General features: G+C 38.2%; 1 protein-coding gene across 2 annotated transcripts in view; it reads left to right on the forward strand.

Moving 5' to 3' along the window:
* APOO (apolipoprotein O) overlaps positions 1–8,998 on the forward strand; it is a 31,822-nt gene extending 22,824 nt beyond the window's left edge. For both annotated transcript variants that reach the window (XM_030447782.1, XM_030447774.1), the window contains 2 exons: positions 5,203–5,298; positions 8,255–8,998. In XM_030447782.1, coding sequence (XP_030303642.1) covers positions 5,203–5,271 — 69 coding nt within the window. In that variant the 3' untranslated portion in view covers positions 5,272–5,298; positions 8,255–8,998. The remainder of the gene's footprint in view (positions 1–5,202; positions 5,299–8,254) is intronic.
* Positions 8,999–11,561: the final 2,563 nt, after the last annotated feature.

Raw genomic sequence — 11,561 nt, forward strand, 5'->3', positions numbered from 1 at the left:
ATTGCCTGAATTTCAGATGTTCAGTGATCTCTTAGCACGGGAGTACAAAGCTTTGTTGTTTCTTTGTCCTCTGAAGTTCTTAAAGAGAGCATGTTGTCTCCCTGGTATCTGGAGAAGCTGAACAGCAGCTGGAAAAAATTATTTGCTGTCCAAGTCACTAGAATGTGGACTGGGAAGTATTTCTCATGGGAGGGAGGCTGCTTTTGGTCTGCATTGGTGAAGCAATATAAAATACATGGCTGAGAATTTGAAGGGGGATAAGTGTGGGCTTGGGTTTTGTGTTGGGGTTTTTTTTTGGGTTTTGGGGGTTTTTTTGGGGTTTTGTTTTTTTTTTAATTGTTGCTGGTTTGATTTAATTGGTATGGGGATTTTTTTAATATGGTGTTGTGATGGTCTATTAGGAGTTGTTCTGTCATAGGTCATAATGAAAGCCTCTACCTTTTTTTAAACGTGTAAGCACTGGTATGTCCCTAACATGAGAGGTGAAATCTACTCTAGAGAAACCTGTGCAGTCTGTCTCTGCTGTGTGCTTATACTAGTGCAAAAAAGTACTTTTTTGCTCATACCTATGATTTGATCCACCAAAGCAGTTTCAACTTCTCTAGCAAAAGGAATTCTGTTCTGCTGCATTTTTACTGGAGCTTTTACTGATACAGAAGTGTGATAGAAGAAAATACATATTTCTAACTATGATGTACTAAAATTGGCACAGAATTCTAGCATACATTTTGGGACTTCTGTCTTAATTTGACAGCACTGTGAAAGAACTGGGTTGTTTTTGTATATTGATTTCTTATTGTTGTACTAAGCAGCTAGATTCCTTGACTAGGGAGGGCAAATAGGAATGTTATTCTTGAGCTGTTGTTACAGCAGATGTAACCCATTTAATCAAGCTAAGCCAGAACAAAAGATGTTTTTTGTTTTTGACATTCACTTTAGCATTTTCCTGTTGCTACACAAAGGATTCTTGCAAATAGTCAGGCAGTATATGGGTGGCTCTTCTTGGCTTGAGTTAATTTGTTACATTGCTCGTAATTTTTCTGATAGTCATAGGTACCACAGCTGTGCATAACTTCATGTTTGTGCAGGAATATGTCATTAAAATAGATGTGGTATGTTAATTTTCTGAATGTTTTATGAAACAAAAACCTGTGCCAAATTGAGGTCATATCAACTGAAATCAAAGTTCTGCCAAGAAAGATGAAATTCCAGGACCTTCTGCTGCTGCATTTAAAAACACTGTGGCGAGAGCCCCTCCACAGAGCAAATCTGGGATCCTGAAGCTGGATTGTTGAGCCAGCTTTTCAGGGTGTCAGTCCTCTGCTAAAACTACTCAAGTACCTTAAGTGAAAGTCAGTGTTCACACTTTTTATTTCTGGGAGGATGAAGCAGCAGGAGTAGTTATTCAGCTTCTGTATACCTTGTCTTCGTAGGAAGTGGACAAGTTTTCTACTTCTTTCCCCAGGTAGAGGAGGTGGTTGAAGAGATGTAACCATCTTGATGTGGGGAGCAGGAGTATTTTAAGGGCTTTATCTTTTGAAAATCTTTGCTTACTTGAGAGATTTTTACTCACAAGAAGTAATTCCACAAAAATCAGGGGAATTAGACTTAACATTTATGTTATCACATTGAGAATACTTAGGGGAAGAGACAGTGAAATGGAAGATGTGTCCCTCAAACCATGTTTATTTTAAACTTAGTTTGAAAAAGTGTATGGCAGTGTATGGCTGGCTTTGTGCTGTTTTTTAGAATGTTGAATCTGAAACCCTCTTCAGGGCTTAAACCCTTAGGGGGCATCAAGCTCTTATAACGGGTCTTTTGCAGTTATGAAGGCTAATACCCCACATTGCCTTCAGCTAGTCCTTGTTAGTAATACAATACCAATAATATAACCGTTCCTGCAAGGTCCCCCTTTCCTACATTACTTATACACATTTTTGCTTTCCAGTGCCTACAAAAGTGTTGAGCTACCTGAAATGTTAGGCTAGTGAAATGCAGCTCATGAACAGAAAAGTAACTTTGTCTAAACTAAAAGATAAACATCTACTTCTCACAGGAAATCCTGTTCCCTGACATACACTCTCCTTTTATTGCTTGGTAGTAGAACAACAATAGAGTAAAACTTGTATAAATCATTGCTTCTTTTGGACTGGATCCTTAGTTTAGACTGTAGTGAATATAAATGTGTTAGAGGTGGGAAAGAAAGAATCTAATCCCCAAAAGTTGAGCTTTTTAGAGCAACTCAAGATTAATATTTTTTAAAGTGCTTCATATTTCTGAGAGTTGAGGTTAAACTCAGCCAAAACAAAGATGGAGAATAAGTTACTGATTGACTGGAGATGTTGTTATTGTTACCCTCCTGGGTAAATAAGGTAAGCCACTCATGTTCTCTTTATCCTAAGCAATGCATTGCAAAAAAAAGAGGACATAAGAAAAGGTAAATTATTAATCTATGAGCCAAGATGAGCCTTTGTTTTTCTTTTACAGATTTTGTTTTGCACTTTTTTTTTCTGGTGGCCAGACTCTACCTTTCAAGAGTTTTCCATAAGCATAAGAGGTGTGTGTACCTACCTTTGGAGTTATAATTTCTAAGGCTAGGTGCCAGTGTAAAAGAGCCTGGCCATCTGCAAGATTTTTTCAGAGGGAGCGACAGGAATGAACTTCTCCATCAGACTATGCTGTAAGATGAGAAAAAGGCCACCTCACATTTGGTTTTTTTTTAGATTAGTCTAGGTTGCTTTTGAGAATTTTTCTCTGGATGGAAGGAGAATTTTTACAGAAATCATTGGTGTGGGGGTTTTTTTGGTCTTTTTAAAGTTTGTCATTTCACATTGAAGTCTCATTGTATCTCTGTTAGATACTGTGAGCTAAGGTAGTCTGTCTTTTAATCACTCATGTACTGAAATGTTATAAAAAGTATTGTGTACGGTTCTCTTATTTCCAATTCTTTCAATTTCAGGTAATGATTTTTATTTTTTTTAAATCCCATGGAATCCCAATGTATTGAACACTTCACTAATGAATATGTTATGGAGATTTCTTATCAGTCGCCTCTTGGCTGAAATTGTCAGATGTGTAAGAATGCTGCGAGGTCTTTCCTCTTCTTCTGGGGGATAGAGCTCTGATGCCTTAACTCCTCTGGCCACCCAAACACATTATGGAGTGGTTATATGGAGCTAGAAGGTAGAAAGACCATCTTGAATGTGTGCCTGCTTCTAATTATGAGCAGGCATCATGGCCCAAAGGGGGTCTGTCTTCTGGGCCATTGACCTAAACATATTTTTTCACATCTGATCTGGTTTTGAGTGTGACTGGAGGACTTTGGTGCTTTGTTATAAAATTATGTGTGTTTATTTCTTGTGCCAGCTCAAAGGGCATCCTTTTCTGATATATTATTGCTTGATCAGTTGCACTCAGGTTTACTATCTGGATAGTGGGCACATGCAGTGGGTGGAGTTAAATGAATTTATTTGCTAATTCAGCAAATGAGTGAGTGTGAGAAATGACAGTTTAGCAGTGGATTGTCTTGAATTAAACAACTCTGGCTTGATAGATCTAGTGACAGCAAGCGCTGGGGTGAGATGTACTGAACTCACAAAAACAGAGGAAACTGAGCAAGATCCCACTTTTCCTGTATGTTTTTGTGTGTGTTGTTTTGGTTTTTTTCCCCTCTTAAAGACAAAAAAAGATACTACCTAGATGGGATTTGCTTTTTACAAGTTAAAACAAGCAAATGGAAAAATCTAAAACTCAGTGAACAACTTATTTCTGGTTCATTTGTTCAGGATTGAGTAATCCCTGAGATGAGGCATTGTGAGTCAGATTATTCATTATAGATTGTAGTAAAATGTCGTAATTTACAAGTTCCTGTACAGGAAAATTACGGAGTAGATCATTATTTTGAACTGGGTGTGGTTTGTGGATGTGATTTCCTATACTATGAAATGTCCAGGGTAGTGATCAAAACAAAATCCTTTTCTGAAAGGATTACCTGTTAGTCTTGCTAGGCATATTTCAAGTAACTGAATCTTGATGTATTGAGTCCAGAGCTCCAGCACAGCATATGCAAGCTCTCATGGACCCAATGCCTTATTTATAGTGCTCAGTTTGTGCAGGGATATAAGTTTGACCCATCCTGTGAAATGTTTGTTTTCCAGTCTCTTCTGCCTCCTTTTGTTACATTTTCCATCATATTTAAATCATGCTGGTAAAAATATCACTATAGAATAAAAATAAAATACCATTTAAGTTTTAAAATGTAGGGTTTAAGAATAATTGATGCTGGGTGCAACCTCTGATGGCTTCATCCAACCCTCTGTTCAAAACTGAGGCAGCTTTCAAATTAGATTTGGTGGCTCAGGCCTTGTGCAGTCAAGCAGTGAGTATTTCCAAGAATGGAGATGCAAAAAGTTCACTAGAAAACCTGCTGCACTTCTTCAGCAGTGGTGTGTGATGTATTATTTCCCCCCATGCTCTTCTCCCTTAGATCTAATAGAAATGTGCCATGAGCCTGTGTCCTTTTGGTGTGAACCTCAGAGAAGGGCTTAGCTCTTCCAAATATATAAATGCCCATTAAGGAACCATGAGTAGCAATTAGATTCACCTTTTGTCTGGTCTGCTCCAGGCTGAACAGACCCACATCTCTCATCTCCTATGTCATGTGGTTCAGTCCCCTAGCCATGCGTGGCCCTTTGAGTGTTTTTTTAATTAATATCTATTTAAAACTATAATCAAATGCCTGTTTGTTATAGCATACTTGGCAAACAGATAGACCAGACGCTCTAACAAGCCTCTCTTCATTCTTTGATTTCTCTCACTTATCCTGGGGAAAGTGTGAGAACACTCTCTCAAAGCATATGTACTAAAAGAGACCTATTGTATAAGTCCACTCAGAATTCAGAGATGCAAAATAGCAGCCATTCTGTGGGAATTCATCCTCTGTTACTAGTGCAGGCAAAATGAGTCAATTAAAACATTTCTGTTGAACTACTTGTTCTTTCAAATCCTCTAATTGCTCAGCTAACTACAGGAAGATGAAAATCTATACACCATTTAGGGAGAAGATCATATTTGAGTATATTATACTGAATTAGTCTAATAAGCCTTGATTTTGCAAGAGGATTTTATTTCAGCTGTTCTGGCAGAAACATTAATCATGGATTGCCACAATTGAAATTTTCTGTATGTTTTTCCCTCCTCAAGGGTGATGCAGATGATAACAATCCCCTGGAAATCCATGCTACTTCAAATGAAGAGCGAGCTCGAAAGTAGACCACCAGGTCACTTGGCATCAAACAGGTAAAGACTGATAAGAGTGTGTGGCTACAGCAGCAGAATAACCTGGAAAAGCTGAATATATGCAAGTTTGACTTGGTTTTTTTTCATATTGATGAACAAAGAGGGGCAGAGAAATAAATTATTAACCTAAACTTTTGTCAAGAGTATGCATTCTCCTTGACACTATTCAGCTTATCTAAACTTTTTTCTTTTAGAGTGTAGCAAGTAAATGTGTGTCTCCTCCAAGGATTCTAAGTTAATTTAGCAAGGCCTCGATAATGTACCATTGGTTGTTTGAATGTTTGGGTTTTTTTCCTTGTTTCCTTACCCTTTTTGCCCCCCCTTCCAAAAATCTTTTTGCTGCCTTTGTCACACCTATGCAGGTATGAAGGTGGGGAAACAAACCTCTTCCCTACTGACGTGTTTTTCTCTTGAAGATCTGTCAGTGCCAGGGCACAGAGCAATCTTACAGTCTGTAACAATCCACCATATGCTTGACCTCTCATGTAATGCCCCTCCCTAATGAGACATGCCTTATCAGCTGGAAACCAATGACAGAGGAAATGCAGGCAGCATTTCACAATTTTCTGAGCCAGAAACTTGAGTTGAAATGCCAGTTCTGTTTCTGACATGGCCACTGGACTGCTTTCTAAATTCAAGAAAGTCCCGTGATTGTTACAGTTTCTAGAAAAGCAAAACAAAAAAACCTCCTCAGTTTTTTTTCAAAGATGGTTCACTTTCCTAGGACAAAAAGCTCTGTATTTGAGCCTTAATATTACTAATGATAGTGTAATTGGACATAATTTAGTACAAAGCATCAGATAATATCTTCTCTGGCATCAGCTGACGGGTGTATTTTCTGAACGTGTTTTCTAATTGCTTGTCTTTGCCCTGTATTATTTTCACATTATGCTAAAGACTTATTTTTCACCAGAAAGTGATCCTTGCAAATGTATGGACTCCACGTTATTTTTGTATGCAGTGTTCCATTCATCACTAAAATCCCTTTTTTCCTAACTGCCAACTGTGTAAATAGAGTCCATATTTAGAAAACTGCACCAATTTTTTCTTCCATGCTTCATTACCAGTCACAAACGTTTGCAGATGTGGTGGAGCACACACATATGCTGAGCAAGTGTTCCACTGTTACACAGTCAGCTTTAAAAGCAAAATTAGTTTCTAATGTTCTGTTTCCCTTAATGTATTTTAATTGCTATAGATAATAGGATAAAAAGGTATGTTGTCTGGCTAATTTATTGAGTACATTAGTTTTTCCTTTAGAATTATGAATATAAAGCCTGTAAGAATATTTCCAACTAGTTTATAAAATAGCCATGTAAAATAAAAATTGGGAAGAACATATTTGTTTGGGTTTTTTTGAGGAAGAAAAGCTTCTCTGAAATGCATGAGAATTTTAAGCTTATTGTGAGCTAGGACAGAGCTACTTAATGATAAAAAGCACGGAAAATTGATCTTTTTTTATGTATGTGGAACACTGTACAAATACCAAGGCTCAGTACAAACAGAAGCCCATAAATAGCTTGTATTTGCTTTTAGCATTTCTTACTATGTCAAAGTAGTTTCTGGAAGGTCTTTACTCACTATTTGAAACACTAGTGCTTTTTGCTGAAGGTGTATTTTCTTTAAGGAGGGGGTTGGTGGAAGGAAAGGAACAAAAGCTGTCAGGGAGGCATATATGAAAGTTAGTATCTGTTTGTCCTCAGGATTTTAATCATAAATATGCTCATGCTATGTAAATGAGCTTTGAGGAAAACCTCACTGGCAGCTGCTGTCTCAGATGTTCTGCTGTTTTTCTTGTTAAAGAGTTTAGCTGATTGCTTAGGTTGCTTAAAGTACCTGGCTGCTGCTGGTTTTGAAATATACTTGTTTTGTCACATTTCTGGAGGAGATACATAAATGAAACATGAGATTTTTGACATAGAGCAATTAAATGGTGAAAGTTCAGTATCAATTTTCAGCTGGTCTGCGGGGGTGGCAATTTGTGACTTTTGCTTGAAATCAAATCCAGTTATTTAACTCCATACCTAAGTCCAGATGTTTTGTTGGATTTGAGTGATCCCAAAGGTTGGAGAACACTGCTGTGACTTTTGAAAAGACATTTATTTATTCTGAATTAGATCAGTCCTGAAAGTCTTGCTGTATTTTCAACGGTTGGCAATGTTCCTTGTTGAATCTGGTTACTAAAATAAATACCATCTCATTTTCCTCATAAAGATTTCCCACAGCATGAGTCTCTGAATTGTGAACGGTCAGCCAAGGACAAAATCACTTTGGGCTGGAGACTGTAACATACTTCTCCATTCCAAAAAAACCACAGCATTGCTCCTTCTTTATTATAGTATGTTTGTCATCAATATTTATGTGCAAACTAGGGCTCAAACCACATCCCATCATGGGAGAAGCAAGCCTTAATTTTATGCAGCTGTTGTGCTGAAGAGTTGCATGGAAGTGCTGTGGCTTTGTGTTTTTCCATGAAGACAACTTACCTCATTTTCACCCTGTTGGGGTTTCATATTTCTGTAATTCCATTTCTTTGAGTTATATTACCCTAGCTTTATACCACAGTGAGTGAGATTCAGAAAAAATGCATTTGATGGGGATTAAAAAGAATACTTCATGAGAAAGTTGGTTTATTGCATAAGATTCCCATTGGCGTTTTGTTGCTGTAAAGAATTCTTTTATGTTTGCATACACCTCCACTGTAGGAACTGAGTTCTCTAGAGCAGACATGATCATTACTGCTGTAATGGCAGTAATACAAAAATTTGACTCTCTTTACTAGAAGTCTGTTGGAATGGAAAATTTTCTTTGGTGTGGCAAATTGATCAAAATCTATTTGAAGAACAAAGTTTTAATTGCACTTTGACAATGGAGAGATAAGGCCTACGGCATTTAATTCTGATTTCTCTCTCCCTCCCTCATCCCCTTATCCTCTGTCCCCTTTCCTTGGTTACAGGTGAACAAAAAATACAGTTATGTGCAACAACTAACCGAGAAAAAGAGGAAAACTATTGGAATCCATTTTGAATGTGATTAATCTGCCTTCTGCCTCAGAGAAGACTGACAGTGTGCTGCTTGGGCATCGGGTATGAAATCTGTGAAAGGACACTACATATTTCGGGTCAGTCTTGAGATCTGCAGTAGGACTCAAGTCTGCCCATGCTTGTCCCATTGCAGGATCAGCATCACAAGTTAGCAAGTCTCAAAATCCTTCAGTCTCTTGTTATTATTTATATATAAAATAAAATTCCAGTTACACAGAATGGTCCTGTTTTTTCCCTCCTCCTGTCTTCTTTAAGCTCATGTGTGTGACATGCACAGTCAATGGAAGGTTCTCGAGATGCTGTTGACAACGCCTGTATTTTTTAACAGTGAGGAAAAGCTTAAAGTAGCATGATGTTTTGGCTAACATTAGCTAATAGAATTAGGAATGAGAACAATTACAATGACTCTTGTGTTTTGTCTGAGTCTCCCCCCTTCTTTCTATACAAATCTTCTGCTTCATCAGTGCCAGCAGGAGGTATATAATGAAGCATCTGTGAGTTCCTGTCTATTAGATGGATGGGAATGGAGCTGTTGGTGTTTGTTCTTGTTTTTGCTTGAATGCACAGCTCAATGGGAACCAGAAAGTTATGGTGGTGGGAACCAGCTATAGAATAACTTGGCTGTTTCCTTATTTCCAGCCATGGGGAGGGGGGGGGGAAGCGAAATGAAGGGAAATACAAAAGGATTTCCAGCATTTTTAAATCTTTGCACAATAAAACCCTTTAATAATTTGTGGCCATTTCCATGAGTCTGTTTTTTGGGGCATGATTCTTCACAAGTTTCTGTACTCTTAAGTAACTCGGGGCATTTAAAGCTGTGTTGGTAAATCTTAAATGCTCCTAAATTAATCAGTGAATATGAGGAATGGGGTAAGGATGGAGCTAAGTGTGTACTTGTATTATACCTTAAATTTCTGAAAAGAACAGGGAAGAAAATACAAAGTTGGATTCTAAATGCTTTTAAACATCTTTGTTATTACTTTGTTAGATATTCCAGCTGAGTGTGTTCCATAAACTGGAAGAGAAAAACAAACAGATGTTGGCAATGCAAATACCACTCTGTGTGGGCATTATAATACGGGCCAACTTTTTTTCAGTGCAGGCATAAAGCATGTGGTTGCCTCAGGCAGAAGAACAGTATCTCCCAACACATTAACTGCATGTTTTTATGATTGTTTAGCCTGGTAAAGATGGATTTTAATTTAGCAAAGGGAGCAGAGTTCTTGTGTGGGTTTTGAGGGGTGGGTGTGTGTTTTTGTTTTTTACTTTAAATTCACCAACATGGTTCAAACAGGCTTGGGAGGATCAAAGTAGTGTTTTTGTCAATAGTGGAAAGGAAACTTGGGAAATACTGGTCATTCCTGTAACTGCTCTGTTCAACTGCTCTTTCAGCATAGATTTGTCCTTAAAGATAGTCCTTCACTTACGCATGCTCATATCCTTGAGAAAATTATTGAGTTGGGAATACAGCTTTAGATGCCTGTATTTTTTTCAGTAATATTTGGCGTGTGCCATATTGACATTTAAGAACATGATTACTTTGTAAGTCTGGTATTTTCACTCCTAGACTCCACCAAGATGTGCTTCCCTTACTCTTCTTTTTGTTGAAGTTTTTAGCTGTTCTGTTTCTCTTCACTGCCTGTGAGAACAAAGTGAGATTTGTTGATGTCCAGTCTGTTTCCTTAACTAATTTTCCTTCAAACACAACAGCTTTTAGTCTTTATTTGTTTACACGTGTGTGTGTGCATGTTTAAATAATCCTGGGTTAAATAAGTATCAGTTTGCTTAAATGATTTTTACTTGATCATATCTTCATACTGCATATTTACACTGCTGCTTAAAAGTGTCCCAGATAATAGACAGCAGAACAGAATGCTTTTATCTAGCAGGAAATGACTGCCTTCGAGCACCTGCATAGACACATGATGAGAGGAGATGGTGCCAAAGTGTGAGCAACTGAAATCTGAAATCCTTCCCTTGTGTCTTCCGTTTTTTACAAGCAGAGGAAATTAAAGAAGACTTCATGGTGGTAAGAGTGCAAGAGATCATAAACATTTAGCTCACGTGGCACAGACATTCCTAATGAGGAACAGGAGAGCAGTTAACCACTGTTCATATGTCTATATCAATATACGTAGGCATACACAGATGAATGGAACTAATTTGTGCATGCATGTGTTGTCTTTTGACAGACTTTGCCTGTGGGTATTACAACATAAGCTAAAAACTGTGTATTCCCCACCCAAGTGTCATATCAGCAGTGTTGTTATCCTTCCACGGTGACCAGAGTCTGTTCTTATCTTGGCATCCTCAGCCATAGTGCCCGTCAGCAGATAATGTTTGTACCAGATTGCAGCGCTTTCCCTTAAAAACACTATCTTTAATCTCTGCAGCATGTGAAAATTGTAGAACTGGAGATTATCAGGCTGGCCTATGCAGCCCTCAGTGCTGGGATTACAGTTCCTGTAGGTAGTGTGCTGTGAGAGGGCATGGGCTGAAGCTGCACCAGGGGAGGTTTAGGTTGAATATCAGGAACCACTTCCTCATGGAAAGGGTGATCAGGCATTGGAATGGACTGCCCAGGGAAGTCATGGAGTCACCGTCCCCAGAGGTTTTTTAAGGGGAGATTGGATGTTGCACTAGATGTAGCCATGGTATAGCTGATGGGTGGTGTTAGGTCATGGGCTGGACTTGATGATCTCGGAGATCTTTTCCAGCCACAATGATTCTGTGAGTGACAGTGGACAGCATAACCTTTACTTTTGATAGAGCATCACAAACCTGAAGTAATCTTAGCTTGGGTAAATATACACAGTGTTTGGGCCTTGAATAAAACTGCAGTATTTTGCCACAAGTGTTAATACAAAAATCTAGGTTAGATTTGGTGCTCAAACTATAGAATGCCCTGGACACAGTCTTCTTAGCAGAGGTTATAACCAAGGTGTTTTGGAGCATTCTCCAGTGGATATGTCACCTCCAAAGAGCTCTGAAGCTGCAGTGCCATGAAGAGCAAGTTTCATGTGGAGAGAATCCTCTTTTAACCTATGGAAAAGAAGACCCTGGGAGCTGAAGGTACTGACTACTGCTCTGTTGATTAGCCCTAACAAAAAAATTTTCTATGTAAGTACATTTGCTTCAGAACAAATATGAGCACCTGTTGAATGCATTTCTTATTCCCTTTTTTTGTTTTGTTTTGTAAAGTTTATTTCCATACCTTTA

The sequence above is a fragment of the Calypte anna genome, chromosome 1 (genome assembly GCF_003957555.1).
Source record: "Calypte anna isolate BGI_N300 chromosome 1, bCalAnn1_v1.p, whole genome shotgun sequence".
Classification (NCBI taxonomy): domain Eukaryota; kingdom Metazoa; phylum Chordata; class Aves; order Apodiformes; family Trochilidae; genus Calypte; species Calypte anna.